The sequence below is a fragment of the Alexandromys fortis genome, unplaced genomic scaffold (genome assembly GCF_014885135.2).
Source record: "Alexandromys fortis isolate MF-2015 unplaced genomic scaffold, M_Fortis_MF-2015_v1.1 scaffold_65, whole genome shotgun sequence".
In the NCBI taxonomy this organism is placed as follows: domain Eukaryota; kingdom Metazoa; phylum Chordata; class Mammalia; order Rodentia; family Cricetidae; genus Alexandromys; species Alexandromys fortis.
Window position 1 is genome coordinate 1,277,578 of NW_026067986.1, and position 17,924 is coordinate 1,295,501.

The following is a 17,924-nucleotide window of genomic DNA, read 5'->3' on the forward strand; positions in this document are numbered from 1 at the left end:
TTATTTATTTATTTATTTATTTATTTATTTATTTGTTTTTCGAGACAGGGTTTCTCTGTGGCTTTGGAGCCTGTCCTGGAACTAGCTCTTGTAGACCAGGCTGGCCTTGAACTCACAGAGATCTGCCTGCCTCTGCCTCCTGAGTGCTGGGATTAAAGGCAGTCTGGAAACACCCCTTTCCACCCAGGTATGGTTATTCTGTAGAGATGGTCTTTGAGGGAGACTTATAACCCACGGATGCTTTTCTAGAGTTTGGGAGTAGAAAGGGAGGAGCTCACAGCTGTGATCACTAACAGTTTTTTTTGCTGGAGGTGACATTCATAGCCTCAGTTTTCCAGAAAAGGAAGCGGGTTCCTAAAAAGATTAACTTTTTGACCTAAACTCTTCATGAAGCCAAAATGGGACTTCCCTGTGTTGCCCTGTCATCTTGGGACAAGGGGGATTCTGACAGAAGGCAAGGGGAGTCTCTTGAGACAAAACACGGATCATCGTCAACAGCCCATGCAGAGAAAGCACCAAACATCCCCAGAAACCTTGTCACGGGAGCCTCGGTTCTGCTAGAGTCTGCGGAGCGGGCTAGAACTTGGCTCCTCGTTACTTCCGCCTCATCCTCCCAATAAAGAACAAGTGTACCGGCGCCGGGTGTTGGTGTGGTGGTGGGTGGTGGTGGTGGTGGTGGTGGTGGTGGCGCATGCCTTTAATCCCAAAGAACAAGTGTAGCGAGGCTCCCTCACCACTGTGGTTGGCGGTTGAGAAACGAAATAAAAATCACCTGGACGGCCTTCCCGTTGACGTCTGTCCCCAAGGAGCCCGCGGTGAAGACAGCGTTGGGCACCGTGACGGTGCTGGTTTCGGACAGGTGCACGTACGACTGTGGGATGTTGAGCTCGCGACTAGCCACCTGCCGGAGACGGAAAGAGATAGCGTTTGTTTTATTGGCCTGAAGTCCTCTTCCAAGTGAAAAGCTGACATTCTTCCTAGAGGCGAGCATGAAGCCTGGCTGCCCTGCTACATGGACAGACGCCAGTCTCGGTTTTAAATGGCACTGTCAAGGACAAACTCCTCTTCTGAGACAGATGGTTACTAAAGAGCTTTTCCGTGCCTCCTTGGGTGCTGGCTTTGGGGAAGCCACACAATGGTATGGCCACAGCATGCGGGGTTTAGAGGGTACGAGGAGGTTGGCGTGAAGCTCTGGGTCCACTGTTTGGCTTGTGCCTCCTGCTTATCTACAGATGAGTTAGCAGGCTGCTGTCCTCAGAGACACTTCACAGGCTGTAAGGAAGTACGGCGGCCAGAGAGGGTTCTGGAACACTGTGTGGTTTTCTAGTTCTAAGAACCTTATCAAATCATGTTTATTTTTAAGGAATTTGAATTTCTCACGGGGAAGTTGTTTTCTTATTGATGAGCATTTTTTTTTCATACTCATTAGAAACCAACTGACCAACCAACCAATCAACCAACCAACCAACCAACCAACAAACAAACAAACAACCATGTTTTAGGGCTGGCAGGATGACTCAGTGGGTAAGGATGCCAGCTGCCAAGCTAGACAACCTGAAATCCACAGGGTAGAAGAAGAGAACTGATTCTCTATTCACTGCCTTCTGATCTTCACTGTGATGATGTGCACGTGCGTGCACACACATGCACAATACTCTCTCACACACATATACATCTCACACACACTCACACACATATACACTCACACACTCACATACACTCACACACACACACTCATACACACTCACACACAAACACTCACAGACATATACTCACACATACACTCACACACATTCATACATACTCAGACACAAACACTCACACACACTCACACACTCATACACATATACACTTACACACTCACAAACATACACTTACACACACTCATACACACACTTTCATACATATACTTGCAACACTCATATACTCTCACACACACTCACATAATATACACTCACACACACATACTCATATACACAGACTCATACACATGCTTACACACTCATACACTCACACACTGATATATGCTCGCACACACACTCATACACATATACACTCACACATTCTCTCTCACACACACTGTATACACACACACTCTCATACATATGCTTACATACACTCATACACACTCTCACACACACTCATATACACTCACACACCTATATATTCACACATACACTCACACACTCTCTCACACACACTCATATACACTCACACAACTCTCATACATATGCTTACATACACTCATACAACTCTCTCACACACACTCATATACACTCACACACACTCTCATACATATGCTTACATACACTCATACAACTCTCTCACACACACTCATATACACTCACACACACTCACACACACACACTCACTCACACACACACACTCATATACACACACACAATGTCAGGAAGTCAGTGGTTTAGGTGAACATCTAAAGCCATGGGTTTGTGGGTCTTCACACACATGCCTTTATGCTGTGTGACCTTCTGTGCCCCCTTCTCCTACCATATACACGTGGAATTCAGATGTCATACCCAACAACTGCTATCTCACATCAAGGCAAAGAAAGGAAAGCTTCCCACTGCGATGATCTCATAGGGAGACACTTTGAGTGATCTGTGGGACAGTGGCCGGCCCTGCGAATGCCTAAGTAGGGTGTACACTCTTCCCCCTCCTCCCTCCACCACTCACTTCACAATAGAAGGTGCTTGGCTTGCCCCAACCTCCAAGCAGATTGGCAGCGGTGCCTGCAGAGAGCTTAGGTTGCAGCCTCACAGCGGTGAACTCTCAAGAGCTGAGGTTTTCACCAGGTGAAGGGGTTGTTGTTAACGGAGGATCTGAACAAACACCTTATTGCTTGAGTTGTCGCCACACGAAATTAAAAAGTTTTATCTTTGGAGACTGATATTTCCCCCCTCCAAAGACCCACGGACTCAATTCTTGTAATGCAGGAAGAATGATATCAAATTTCCTTTGTTTTAGCTCCCTTCCCTCATCCCCTTGGATTTTTGCATCCCTGCAAGAAGGAATGAGTCTTACAATTGGCTTGAGTGTGTATTGTGTGGGCTCTCTCTGACTCAACATGGGAATAACCAGCCTGGCACCTGCACGATCTGATACGCTTCACAACGGGGAGCTCAAAGGCTTGCCTCACCTGAATCATTTTGGTGTACAGGCCTTGTCCCAGCTCACAGCCCCCGTGAGTCAGCAGAACCGAGCCATCCAAGTAGATGTGGACCAGAGCGGCGGCCTGGGAGAAACAACCATCGCACCAGCTTGGAAACCGAGAAGAGCCGAATGCTGTGGGTTTACTGGAGGCTGCTGGACGAACCACTTCCTTTGGTTTAACCAGCCTCTCATCTCTCATTGTCGATAAGAGAGCCGTAGACAACCCCTTGCAAGATACCCTGGTTCTGAAACCATCAACCTAGGTGTGTGAATGTGTGCATTTCCCTTTCCTCCGTCCTCAGCATCTGTCTCTTCAGGGCCTCAACCTGGACCATGCTTTACTGTTCTCTCTTTAACTTGACATGCCCGACTGGAACCCAGACGAGTAAATTTCCAGGCACATTCCTTCGGTGTGCTGGAGGACCTGGAGATGGTTTCTGCTTCCCAAAGGCTTTCTTTTACAGTGATGGTGGGTAGGGGAGGAGCAAGTCTCCCAAGGTAGTTAGTCCTGCTCAGCCACACCTGGCAGTGTAGCCTGGATACCCAGGTTTAACAAGATCTCCCATGTGATGTTAACGATGGTCAGGTTGGGGACCCATTGGCTTAGCCTGCGTTCTTCACTTTGTCCATGGGGGACTGGAAGCCTAGAGAGGGGGCTAGCTGGCCAAACCAAGGTGCCTAGCGCACGAGAAAGTATTAATGGGGGTTGAAAGCGAAAGATCAAGTTAGAACTTGAACTCCATGAGAAGCCAGTCATGGTGAAACTAGAGAAGAGGCAAGAAAGGGATCTTTTTGTTTATCCCAGTTCACTCTTGAAACTTGGCTTGACGTTCCAGTACTCATGTTCGGGTGCGGCTTCTCAATGGATCTCTCCACAAGGACCTTACTGTGGATGCTTTCCAAGGCCCTGCATACTGCATCCCAAACGTCTGTCCCAATATCCATGGGCCCAGCCCTTGTCCCTGCTCTGTCCCGCTAAAGGGAACTAACTGCCCTTTGTTTCTTTGTCTCCGGTGAGGGATAGCACAATTGCTTGTCATTCCCTTCCTTATGCATGAGCCCTTTTCAGAGAGCCAGGCAACTGGAGACGGAGTTTGTGGAAGATGCAGCTATTCAGCCTTACCTGATTGTAGAAGGCTATAGGCATCCCAATGCTATACTTCATGGGGATGACAGCAAGCCCCCTCTTCTTCCAATAATTCTTCTTGTTAAATTCCTCTGCAGCCTGCTTCCTAGCATAGAACGAGGACTTCTCCAGACATTCCTTCCAGCATCTTCGCAAGGGCTCCGGGTTAAATGTCTGCTTATAGGCTGTCTTGCTAGTTTGCTTGTACATGTTTATTTCTTTAACCTAAAAGGTGAGAACATGCATGCGTTTCTGTTACATGCCTGATATGGAGAAAATCTGTCTTAAAAAAAAAAACCCTCAAGAGTCAGGCGGTGGCAGCATACAGCTTTAATCCCAGCACTCGGGAGACAGAGGCAGGCAGATCTCTGTGAGTTCAAGGCCAGCTTGGTCTACAGAGTGAGTTCCAGGACAGCCAGGGCTACACAGAGAAGCACTGTCACAAAAAACCAAAACAAACAAACAAACAAACAAAAAGCAAAAAACTAAAAAAAACCCCAAACCCCCAAGTATATAAATACGCAAATGTATATGCTAACAATGATAACAACAATTAAAAAGCCAACAGAGACTACCAACAAATACCTCATGTGCTCCAGGTTCTAGTTTAAGTCTTAACTACTCCCAATTATTCCTACTTGACCTCTTTAGAGTCTTGCCCATGCCAGACTGGACCTCATCCCCTAAGTTATGTCTCTGTCTCCCTTCAAAGCCTTCAACTGTGGCCGGATGCTGCACAAAAGGCTGCAATCCTCCTCCTCAATTTCTGGTAGAGTTTCACACGGACTCTGGACTGACTTTGGCAGGATGGGACCATACACCATGATGTAGACAGAGGCCTGAAAAGTGTTTGTGGCTTAGGGCATGCCACTTACCTGAAGCCCTTGGGACCTCTGCAATACCCTCCCTCCATGAGAGTGAATCTGGGCTAGCTGACTGAAGGATGAGAGACTGGGGAACACACTTCTCAGATGAGACATAGCCAGATAAGCCAGTCAAATACTCATCAGAAATGTCAATAAAGCCATTTTGAACCATTGAGCATCCAGTGAGCTGGTCCAGACCAAAAGAGCCCCCAAGCGATTCACAGAATCAAAAGAAATGATGCCATTGCTTGAAGCTACAGTCTTGACCCTACTACAGTAGAATGTGTTAACTGATCATGAACAATGCATTGTATTTTCTTGAAACTATACATAGAGATTGGAGGAACTCGAGATACAGCCCAGGCGGTATCTCTAGGGCTCTACTGGCAGGGTTCCAATCGCTCACCTCTTCAGGGAGTAGGTTACATTTAGACGCCACCGCGGTTACGTATGCTTCGACTACCACTGTCGCCTGAGGGAAGCCGAATCCTCGGAAGGCGGTGTTAGATGGTAAATTAGTTTTGCAAGCCCTGCCCCGGCACCGGAAATTTGGGATAGAATATGCATTTTCAGATTTCAGCACAATGAACTCTATCACCTGGATTGAAACAAAAATGTAACGTTTCCTCTGCCATCGAGATCTCAAGCCACTGACTTGAAGTTTATCTTCAGCTCAAACCCTTTGCAGAACCGGTTAGCTGTAAGACAAGGGTTTGTGCAGCTAAGGTAAGGACCACGGGCTCCCCTGCCCCCCGGAAGGCGTATTTACCATCTCAGACTCATCAGGGGTGCACCCTCCATTGATGTAATACTCCACGTCAGCCGCCTTGATCTCCCCGTTATTCATGAACCCGATCTGCAAAGGGGTGTACGAGGAAGACAACTTTCTCAGCAGTCTTTCCCTGCGGCCAAACTGTGCCGGGCACAGACACACACACACACCTCTACTGTAGTTGTCAGCCTGCGCCCAGACCCATGCTGACGATAGGCTGTGACAATCGCCAGGGAAAGGTTATCCTAACATGACCCAGGAGGGTCTGCCTGTTTTAGGCAGCGTTCCAATCTGCCTTTTAAGAGGTGTGGCGTCCAGACACAGTCTTTAACGTGGGTCGCTTGGCAGAGGACAGGCTCTTAGGCAGACTGCTGAGTTTGTGGGTCTCACTCACTTTGTATTTCCCCAGGAGCGGGTGTCGGCCAGCGGTTATCAGCATGTCGGCGCTACGCTCTAGGATAAAGCGGATTGGGCGGCCAGTCCTGTGGGAAATAACTCCGTTACAAAGCCTCGTCCTCCATCAAGTTGCAGACACACGAGATGGGGAGGGGAAAGAGTCTTGAAGTAATTAGTTCGGTGGTTTTACACGGATAGTAACATGTCCTAGATGACGTCTTAGAAGTAGTGGGCAGATTGGAATTAAAACAATTATTCTGGTTTAGTCAACTGAATATTTGCATAGTATGATGATACAATATTTGGCTATAAATCATTCCTATTTCCTTAATTGTTTCTTTGTATTTTTGAGCTTGCTTTGTAGACCAGGCTGGCCTTGAGCTCACAGAGACCCGCCTGCCTCTGTCTCCCGAGTGCTGGGATTAAAGACGGGCGCCACCGTAGCCTGGTTTTCTTTTTCTTTCTTGAGGCGGGATTTTACGACACAACCCTGGCTGGCCTTGAACTCTCAGAGATCCACCTGCGTTTTGCGGCAGTGTGCAGCTGGCTTCGGAACAAGCTGCTGTAAGGCTGGGGGTCTAATTGTCTGTCCCGCCAGCTTCAGCTGAGCTGCAGGTTGAGATGAGAGGTGGGGGTGGGGTTGGCTAGCTGATGGTACAGAGGTTGCTTACTTGTTGGCAGCCACAGCAGTAACAGCTCCCAGTAGAGCGGGCTTGGTCACTTTGCCTCCAAACGCTCCTCCGGCTCTTTTCATGTGGCAGGCAATTCTACTCCTGGGGACCTTCAATGCTGCAGACACATATTCCTGCAAGAGAGAGCCCCGTGGCCACCTAAGTGTGCTGTTCTGGTTCTCCAGTCCAAACAACACCTCCATTGATACAATTGGAGCCACCTTAGTCTCGTCCAAAAATTCCAGCACACCCAAAGAAAACCCGATCCATCAGGCAGCCACTCCATATTTCCCATTAACCTCTCAGTACCCAGCAGCCTGGAGACTGTGTCCTGTCTCTACAGACAGGTCACACAGCAGAGCTATACAGTATGTGGTCTTTGCGACTGATTTCTTTCGCTTAGCATCTTGCTCTTTACGGATGAATAATATTCCACTGTACGGAATATAATTATCTTTTTTCCCTTGTCGTTTGTTAATGGACAGTGGGTTGTTTCCAGTTTAGACTCCCGTAAGTAAAGCTGTTATGAACGTGTGTCTAAATTTTTAAAATTAAAAATGTTTAAATTAGCACGCAAGGTGTTAGATGTGTATGTCTTCACAGGCGTGCTTCTATTCCTCTCAGCTGCATACTTAGTCACGGAACTGCTGGGTCACATGGCTATTCTCTTTCCAGCATCCCGAGAGACTGCGGAGCTGTATTCCAAGGCAATTGTGCTGTGGGACAATCTTTTTTTTTTTTTTTTTAAATATTTATTTATTTATTTATTATGTATACAATAGTCTTTCTGTGTGTATGACTGCAGGCCAGAAGAGGGCACCAGACCCTGTTACAGATGGTTGTGAGCCACCATGTGGTTGCTGGGAATTGAACTCAGGACCTTTGGAAGAGCAGGCAATGCTCTTAACCTCTGAGCCATCTCTCCAGCTCCTGCTGTGGGGCAATCTTGTACACTGTAAATATGTGTTACCCTCACTGGTTAATAAAAAGCTCACTGGCCGATAGCTAGGAAGGATTTTTCAGGGCAGAGAGAATGCTGGGAAGAAGAAGGGTGGAGTCTGAGCTGATCCCCGTGAGAAGCAGAGTGAGCAGGATAGGAAGGAAGTACATGAGGTAGATGAGCCTCGGGGCAGCACATAGATGGATAGGAATGGGTTAATTTAAGTTATAAGAGCTAGCTAAAAACAAACCTAAGCTACCAGCTGAGCATTCATAGTTAATAAAAGTCTCTGTGTGGTTATTTGGGAGTGGCTGCTGGGATACAGAAAAACTCTGTCTATATAAATTTGCCATTTTTTCATGCCTGTTGGTAATTTATGGAGGTTCCAATTTCTCTGCGTCTTTCAAACACTGCCATCTTTTTTTTTTTTTATCATAACCATCTTAGTGGGTGGCTTTGATTTGGGTTTCCTTGGTCGCTGATGACGGTGGACATCTTAGACTTACTGATCATTCATAGCTTTTTTGCCCAAATGCCCGCTCAGATCCTCTCCTGGGTGGTTTTTGTTGCTGCCTGGACTATGGCAGCCTGTGGGTGCCTAGTGTCTACCGGCATGCCCGCTGCTGTGGAACTGACTGATTATAGCCAGGAGGTCTCGGTGGTAGACGACAATGGTGATCTTGGCCTTTGTGGTCCCAGAGCTACCACCAGGGACATCAGAAGTGATCTTGATTACTTTCCGCAATTTACAAGAAGGGCTATTGTTGCCCAGCAATTGTCAAGAGCTCACCCAGCTGCTTAAGGGTAAAGCTGCCTCTGTCTGCTTCAAAACTGGAAACCGTGGAGGCCACAGGCCTATCTGTGCTCAGAGGCAAGGCCATCGCCTCTCCATTGCCTCGAATGGAGACTGATAGCGTCCTTCTGTCCTTCTGACCCACAGCCCCCCCTTCAGGACGCTGGGAGTCAGCTCCCCTGCATGCTATCAGAGAACCCTCAGCTCTTTGCTCCAGCAATGCTTCTCATGACCCTTTTCTCTGATAGAAACTTCAACTATCTCCTCAGGCTTGGCACTATGTTAGGGTTAACGACACCATTTTGAGAAAAGGACATCAGAAGGTTTTCTTCAGTCCCTGGGTAGATCCGTTGCTCCAGTATCAACCACTATTGCAGGACTAGAGTTTAGGTACCGCCTTTTGAGCTGGCTCAAATGCTTTGAGAATGCAATCGCTTTACCCATGAACTGAACCATGACTCATGGGTATATTCACATAAGAGGACCACACTGGGAAGTTCCGGTTCGACACCCAGACTTGACTTTCCTGGGATTTTCACACTGTTATTTGTTTGACAGGGAAAGACGGACCTTGTCTTATACATTGGCACATCACAAGATTTTCTGATGACTTTTAAAGGCACCTGCCCCGTGTTTATTATGCTGGACTCTGGTCAAGTATGCACGGAATTGAAAGACAGGAGTGGAGAGAAGCTTATCCCAGGGTCTCTGCAACGCCCCTGTTACCTGAACGTGGGTTGGGAACTGTGTTCCTAAGTGTAACACCATCTCTTTGTCCTCAGCTTGCGGGATAGCCAGGATACTTTGCGTCTCCATGTAGAAATGTTCTTGGCCTTCCACGTGGATCTCACCTGAAAAGCAAACACACAGGACAACGCTTAGACACAGGTTTCAGCATGGGAGCTCTTTGAGTGTTCTGTTTGTGAGCAGTGATTCGCATTGTGAGACTGGAGAGATGGCTCAGTGGTTAAGAGCACTGGCTGCTCTCCCAAAGGACCCTGGTTCAATTCCCACCACTCAGCATGGTGGCTCACAACCCTCTCTAACTCCTCTTTTAGAGGATCCTATTCCTTCTCTCTCCTTCAGTACAGGTACACACATGTTGCTTAGACATACGTGTAGGTAAAACACCCATGCACATAAAATAAAACAAAGAAGAAGGGGAAAAGTGATTTGCACTCACTTGTGGAGCTGAGCATCAATACCATTGGGTTAAAAGACCTTTGCTGTCTGTGCCCGGTTGGTTGAGCAGACCTGGGTTAGTCACTTTGCCTCTCTTGGTCTTGGCTCCCATCTGTTTAGTAAGGTGATTAGGCTTGTTGTATACTGAACTTGAGACTAGTCCAGCTACCTACCCAGGCTCAGTTGTCAACCTGGTAGGTGAATTTGTTTAAAGTTTCAAACCCAATGTTCTCAGCTGCAAAGATAAGCAAGCTAGAACCACACTAAGACTGCCCACCTGAGTCAGGTGACAATAGCAGGTGAGATCATGCCACGTGCCTGAGTTAGGTTCAGTACATCTTATCACGCTGTGCACCGCGTTAGGAGATGTATCTGTCCTCAGTGTGAATACTAGAAGATAGTGTTCTGCCTGTCCTGGTATGAGAGAGGACCTGCTGGCAGAGGGAACCTTAGGCCTTTTTTTTTTTTTAGATAGATAGAGAAATGTAGCTTCCTCCTGTGTCTGTTTTTTCTTAGTTGCCTTCAATTAAAAATAATCTCTATGCTAGCATGGCAAATTTTGAACATTTTATTCAGTTTTTATTACACGTGTGTGTGTGTGTGTGTGTGTGTGTGTGTGTGTGTGGTTTCTGGGCACTGGAAACACTGTGTATGTTGATGCATGAAGTATTTACATAGCTTTGTATTTATGTAAAACGCATACAGTTAGGAACTGATTGTCATTTTAGGTTCTGTTTAACAATGACAGAGACTTTCAGTTTTCTCAAGCCAGACGAGCTTCCCGCTTCAGAAGCTCCTCCTCTTCCTGGCGGCTGACGGCCATACGTACCTTCAATGACTTGGTCCACATGTTCGAAGGCATATTCCACATTTCCTTGCTCAATTTTTTTCTCAGAAGACAGAAAGGAATTGTGTTCTAGGGCTTGCTGCAGTGGAAGATGAAACCGAAATAAATTAATTTTTTTTATTCTAATGAGCCATCTGTCCCTATCCGAATTTCACGCTTCTGCTTGGTCAGAACTTTTCATAGACGATTAGAGGCTGCCGTGGAGTTGAGCCTTCAGAAACCTATTTAGACGTATTTGCAGACTATCGTGATTCACTGCTAACGGCTCCTGAGAAGAGCTGAGAGGGGTACAAGGGTACGTACACATGGCCCCACTTCCAGATTGCTGACTGACTCTCTGAGGTGGTTTAATGACTAAGGTATCATCTCTGGAGCAAGGCGAGTTTATGGCTGAGCAAAGAGGGGTCAAGAAGAGGCAGGTAAAACTTGGAGTGTTCCAGAATGATCTAGAATGGACGCTTTGAATTGGATCCGGAGTCATTTTAAGACAATGGTTCTTCAAAAATGAGGGGCCAGAGTGAGAATGAGGCAATCCTGGTTGGGATGGGGGTTCTTGGCGAAGAAACAATGGGAGGTGGCAGAGATAATGAGTTTGGGCAGGACTGGGAGTGGCCTTCATTCTACACCTGTGACACTGCCTAAGAGGACAACTGTAGATCAGGAAAGAGGACGCTGAACTCCGAGTGTTAAAAGTCAATGTCCTGAGGAGGAGGGCCGCAATGGAAGGCAGGAGCCTCTCAGAGAGACCATGATGAAAATAAGTTATTGAGGATGGGCCTGGAAAGTGAGAACGAAAAGAGAGGAACAGGCTCAGGACAGGTAAAGCCTCATTAGTAGCAGGGGCAAATCCAAGGATGCTCAAGGTTGCACCCTTTAAGCCTCCGCCTGCCCACCCACCTTTCCACGGCTCCGGCATCCAACACACAATCCCGAGCATCTGCTATGAGGTTAGCGCTCTCGTAGATACGAACAACGTGAACAAAGAATATAGCACGGCCTTGCTTTCATGAATAGTAGCCAAACCTAAATGGCAGCACGCATCTCCTGAACGCATTCCCCAGCAGAGGTGCTGGGATTCCCGTCTCTAAATGTCTCAATAACCTTTTGGTGCAGGTACCTAAAAGTTTCCAGCTGGGGTGTGGAAAGTCTAATTAGCTTGCCAAAGTCTCGATTGCTGCTCAGAGGCTGTCAAGTACAGTACGAACTCAAGTTATCTGTCTCCTTCGCTTGTGTGTAATCAAGGAACGCGCAGAGAGGCAGGGTGCCCAGTAGCTGGCAAGTGTTAAAACTTTCGTGAATTCCACAGGGCTCCAGACCATCCTATTCACTGCCTGTGGGCAGGAAGTCTTTTTTCTGGTGTTAACTTTCTGTATTCTCAAGCTAGGCTGTGGCCAGAGGCCACGGGAGAAGCAGGTACAGGGTGCTTCATTTTCACAGATCCCTGCAGAAGGGCTGGGGAGAAGAGGGGATTTAGACAGGACAGCCTGACTTGAGGTGCAGAAAGGTTACTTGGGGGCTGTACTCTAAACCTACAGGTGACACTGGCTAAATTATAGTGGAAGCACAAATTATTTATTCCACGACTCGCTGATTGAATTCGCTGAATATGCCTCCCCCGTTATTCCAGAAGATGGGCGATGCCTACCTCTATTGTGATAATCGCTGGCTCTATGTCGTCATAAGCAATCCTCACTCGCTTAGCCGCTTCTTTCGCGTGGGCATAGGTGTCCGCGGCCACGGCACAGACGATCTGGCCCACGCAAATGACCTGCAGGAAAGCCACGTGTTGTTAAAGCAGACTTAGGGGCTGGAGACGCGGCTCAGCTGGGACAGTGCTTGCCTAGCATACGTGAAACCCTGGGTCAGATCTTCAGTGCCACGGAGGTGTGTGGAGCACCCGGGTCCATAGTGAGTTCAAGGCCAGCCTGGGACACGTGACATCCTGTCTCAAAGCCAAAAACAAAGCCAAAAACAAAGCGTAGTTTTTCCAAAAGGAATTAGCGGTCCACATTCTTACACTGCCTATTGATGTTTTGGTGACCAAAAGGGAGATTATTTTCTTTTCTTTGTTTTTGTTCTCATTTGACAAGGTTTTTCTGCGTAGCCCTGACTGTCCTGGAGCTCCCGCTGTAGACCAGGCTGGCCTTGAACTCAGATCTGCCTGTCTCTGTCTCCCTAGTGCTGGGATGAAAGGCGCGAGCCACTGCACCAGGCTTAGAAAGATGGTTTTTCCTCACGAAAATCAAACGTCATCTTGGGTGGAACTGATCAAAGCTGCTCGTGCCCAGAACATAGCTACTGGAGTTTATTGATCTGCCCTCTGTTGTCTCTGCCCACCTTCCTCCTTGTTCCCACAGAGTGATCCAGTCACCCTGTAATTCTTCTTCCTCTCAGTGCCTTATCCTTTCTGTTGCTTAGGTTACTTTCCCAATGGTTAGAAGCCTCCCTTGAGAGGACTTCAGGCTTTTTGTCAGAGTCTCCAGGCGAGTCAAGAGCTCAGAGGGAGGGGGAGAGTGACCGAGGCCACCCCGGGCTTCTAGAGAATGAAACTCTAGATGTTGGAACCACAACCATCGATTTCGACGTTGGAGCAGAGTATGAGGTCACAGACCACACACAGATCACGCACCTCATCCTGTGAGTAGAAAATTTCTCCACTGTGGTTATTTTCTCCTGGAACGTCTTCAGCTGTAATCACATCAACCACACCTGGACACTCCAGGGCTTCAGACACATCCAGTGATCTGGAAGAACACGGGAGGATAACAAGGTTGCAGAAGAAAGATCACAGTCAGACAGGTAACTCTGTGATGAGCACCAGAACTAAATCACCGCGTAACAGTCTCAGCTGGAAAACAGTGGCAGGTGTTCTAGCTTCAGGGCCATAGATCATTTATAACTATGCTTTAAAAACAGCCGTTTCTCACCCAGAAGAGATGGTTATCCCAAATTGACGTCAATGTGAAATAAGCCCTCAATTTGGGTGTGAAATAGTGAACGCATTTCAGTAGCAGATGGCATCACTGCACCGTTCCTTACGTGATCTTTGCATGGGCCCTGGTACTGGTGACGACAGCAAGGAAGAGTTCTTGGTCAAGGGGAGGCATGTCATCGATAAAGATAGCTTCTCCTGTGGTGTGTTTAATGGCCGACTGGTGCATGACCGGGCGCCCCACCGGGTCTTGCTGGGGTTGGTTGGGATCCACACACTGTTAGGAAAGAAGGCAAGATATTTGACCTCAGACCCGACGATCGGGCCTGCTGTGTCTGGCTTGCTTACAGTCAAGAATAACTAGAGGCAACGAGATAATCAAGTCTGTAAATGGAGATCAGTAAATATCTCTCGAGTATATGGTAAGGGATCTATTCTGGTTGCAATACCCTTCTGCAAAGAAGACAGCGTTTGTGCCCTCAAGAATTCTTCAGCCCTAACTAAGGGATTAGAACACACACACAAATACATATCAAAATAATATGTTCTACTTCAGCTTGCAATAAAGCATAATTTACACAACCCAAAAAAAAAGCGTAATGGAAATAGCCAAGGTCCTGGGAGATTCGGGGGGGCTGTAGCAAAGCAGGGAAGGGCTTGGGAACGTGTTTAATGCTGAGCAAGAATTTAAAGGAAGGTCAGAGATTCACAAAGTAAAGGGGAATTTTAGGTAACAAGTCTGAAAAAAGTAGAGAAGCAAGATTCAGACTCTAATTCCTCGAGCAAACCATGCAAACTGTATACACCTGACCATACATGACATTGGCTGGCTTTTTTTTTTTAAATAAGACTATATATTTACTCATAATAAAGTTATTGAAAAGAGAGGCACATGAATATAACATGTCTTGTCTGAATGTATCGATTAGAAAAAAGAAGCCCTACCCACCTGGAACATCTGAATTCCTTGGGGAGTTTCTATGGGGAAGTCGTCCAGAGCACTCACGAACTTTTCTGGGATGTCAGGAAACTTCTGGGGATCCTGAAAAAGTTACTCTGCATTCAGTTTTACAATCTGAGCTGCCACCTTGAGAAACAAGTGTAGAGACAGAGTGACCCAGGCTCATGAGGTGGTTTCACAGGTAAAGGCGTTTGCCGTTAAACCCGATGACCGGAGTTTGATCCCTGCAACCTACAAGGCAGAAGGAGAGGACTGACCTCTCTCTCTCTCTCTCTCTCTCTCTCTCTCTCTCTCTCTCTCTCTCTCTCTCACACACACACACACACACACCTCTATAAGGAAAAGTTTAGAAAGACACACACTAAAATATTTGCAGAGGTTGAATATGGGTGGCAGGATTGCATGTAATTCTCCCTTTTTGGTTCTAGTTCCAAGTATTAAAATATCCTTTTTCTTACTTCAGTAAGAAAATCTTTTTTAAAGAGGCAAAGATGCAGTTTGCCTACCGATGACGTTTCCTTATGGTTGGTCATGTTAGCATTTATCCCTCAGAGGGAGCGGTGTGGTTGCTCCCTTCTGAGACCCAGAATGCAGGGAGCAGGAGCCGCAGGACCTCACCGCAGCCCCCGTTATGGTCCAGTCCGAGCAGGGCTTGTTCCTTGTGAACAGACCCAGGCGACCCGGGGCCCAGAGAAGCAAGCCATTTACCATTTTGTTCAGCCACCGGCGCACTTTGAGGTAGAATTTGAAGAGCAAGCTGACGATGAGGGTCCGCCGGTATTCCACCATGCCGCCCTGGGCTGCTGCTGGGATGCGGATCTCCTCCAGAACCCACCGGCACGCGTCACTCAGCATCTGGTCGTCCCATTGCCTGGCAGGACAGGAGATGAACGTGTCACAGACGACGCCACCAGGGCTGGACCAGTTACGGTGAGCGGAGCCCCTCACAGAGCAAAGCTGTTTGTTCCCTGTCTTCTCTGTAGCTTTGGAGCCTGTCCTGGAACTAGCTCTTGAAGACCCATGTCCTCTGCCTTCTGCAAATGACCTTCCACGTTCTACCGCGAACTGACCCACCAAGAGCACCTCGCCAGTGCTGTGACCCTGGGCGTCAGCCGCCAGACCAGTGGCTCTCAGCCTATGGGTCACCACCCCTATGCACACACCTGAGACCATTGGAAAACAATGATACTCACATTACAATTCATAACAGTAGCCAAATTACAGTTATGAAGTAGCAACAAAAATAATGTTATGGTTGGGGGGTCACCCAAACAGGAGGAACTGTATTAAAGGGTCACAGTATTAGGAAGGTTGAGAGCCACTGGTCTAGAGCCACAGGCCAAAATGAAATTCTTCCCTTTATACATTACTTGGTCTCTAGTGTTTTCTTAAAGTATGTTACAGCAAGCAGGCAAGCAGGCAGACACCAGACTACTGGAGCAAGAAAAAAATGGGGTGCGACTCTAATTATCTTCCAAGTCCAAACATAAAGCCCTTAAGACAGCCATTAGCTTTCTTTTATTTTTTCCCTCCCTCCCTTCCTCCCTCCCTCCCTCCCTCCCTCCCTCCCTCCCTCCCTCCCTCCCTCCCTCCCTCCCTCTCTACCTCCCTCCCTCCCTTTCTATTTTGAGGCAGGATCTTTCCTAGCTGAGACTGGCCCCCAGAGTGCTATTCTCCTGCCCCCTTCCCAAACGCTCCACCACACCAGACCCTTTAGTTTCTTCAGCATCTGATCTAAAAGTTGCCAAGTGTTTCTTTCTGTGTCTTCCTCTGTCCTTTTTTTAAAGTTGCACAAGCCAATAGGATGGATTTATTTAGGTTAAAAAAAATTGACCCTGTAAAAAACCAAAGGTTTCTGAAATCTGGAGCCTGGCACACAAGCCCAGCGAACAACAGATTAGGACTGAACAAGTCACAAGTGGAAAGTTTCTAAGGTTGTCTTGGAAGTGAGGGTTTCGTTCAGTATCCAAAGAAAACCACATTAAATCCCACTTACTGGGAATGAGCATAAATGGGTAAATAAAAACTATTGCAAAAGCACTATTTGGAAAAAATTAAAAGCAAAACCCAAACCAAAAAAATCTTCCTTGTTGCTAGCCAGCAGGAGAGTGACAGGAACAGGCCTCTTTGACCTTTCAAAGATTCCATCTTCTTGATGTGGCTTAAACACAGTTTTTATCTTCAGGATTCAGTATTGGGGATATTTGTTTATTTTACAAGTTAATTACTTAAAAATCATATCTACTCAAGCTAAGCAATTTCTGCAATAATTGTACAGAAACCTGCAATAATAGAAGAATATTTATATAAAATATTGTTTGTATAAAATAGAAAATGTTTTTGTAAAGTATATTAATAAAATATCAAAAGACTTATAAATGATTTATTTATATAAAAATATATATGTTTATAAAGTCTCAGAAAGATTTCCACGGTATAATCTTAATGAAAACTCTTCAGACAGAAAGGTCTGTGCGTGGCAGCCCAGGCGGGCTGTTGCTTACCTCCCAATGAGCTGCTTGCAGGTTTGGCTCGCAGAGACCACCGTGGGGGCCACACTTCCAAAGAACATCTGAAGATCCTTGATGGTGTTTGTGCCTTCTTCAAACTCCACGCTCATGCCAGCGTTGACAATGGCGGCGGCGTTTTCCTGACGTTGGGCCAGCCGGAGGCCTGCCACAAAGTGCCACTGGAGACAGAAGAACACTCAGGATGGTTAGTGCATTCCACCCGGCAACTACTCTGATAGCGTGTGTGTGTGTGTGTGTGTGTGTGTGTGTGTCTGTCTGTCTGTCTAGGCATGTGTGTGTTCGTGTATGTGTGCATGAGAATGTGCGCATATGTGTGCATGTATGTGTGTATGCATATGTGCATGTATGTGTGCAGGCATGTGTGTGCACATGCGTGTGTGCACACATGTGTATGTGTGCATTCCTGCGTGTATGTGTGCACAAGTGTAGGCATGTGTTGTGCGTGTATGTGTACGTGTGTGTGCATGTGTGTGTTTGTGTGTGTATGTGTGCACATGTATGTGTGCACCCGTGTGTGTAGGCATGTGTGTGTGTGTGTAGGTGTTTGTGGGAATGTGCACAAGTATGTGGAGGTGGAGACCAGAGGTTAACATCAAAGTTTTCTTCAGTTTTCCCCATTTGGTGGAGACTCTGCTGTCTTCGTGTTACATTGCCTCTGTCGTATAAACATCATCGTGCCTTAAGTGTTCAAAGGTGCTCATCTGCTAACACGGCCTCAGACCTCCTGCTGTTCCTC

At 47.0% G+C, this 17,924-nt stretch overlaps 1 protein-coding gene across 1 annotated transcript in view; it reads right to left on the reverse strand.

The window, feature by feature from the left end:
- Positions 1-17,924, reverse strand: part of LOC126511892 (aldehyde oxidase 4) — a 50,861-nt gene that overhangs the window by 7,126 nt on the left and 25,811 nt on the right. The window contains exons 14-28 of the mRNA XM_050159398.1: positions 17,162-17,346; positions 15,366-15,528; positions 14,646-14,738; positions 13,804-13,973; positions 13,394-13,508; positions 12,410-12,532; positions 10,747-10,843; positions 9,462-9,586; positions 7,003-7,136; positions 6,330-6,417; positions 5,933-6,019; positions 5,570-5,761; positions 4,295-4,522; positions 3,158-3,253; positions 773-901 (exon numbers count right to left, since the gene is read on the reverse strand). Coding sequence (XP_050015355.1) covers positions 773-901; positions 3,158-3,253; positions 4,295-4,522; positions 5,570-5,761; positions 5,933-6,019; positions 6,330-6,417; positions 7,003-7,136; positions 9,462-9,586; positions 10,747-10,843; positions 12,410-12,532; positions 13,394-13,508; positions 13,804-13,973; positions 14,646-14,738; positions 15,366-15,528; positions 17,162-17,346 — 2,025 coding nt within the window. The remainder of the gene's footprint in view (positions 1-772; positions 902-3,157; positions 3,254-4,294; positions 4,523-5,569; positions 5,762-5,932; positions 6,020-6,329; positions 6,418-7,002; positions 7,137-9,461; positions 9,587-10,746; positions 10,844-12,409; positions 12,533-13,393; positions 13,509-13,803; positions 13,974-14,645; positions 14,739-15,365; positions 15,529-17,161; positions 17,347-17,924) is intronic.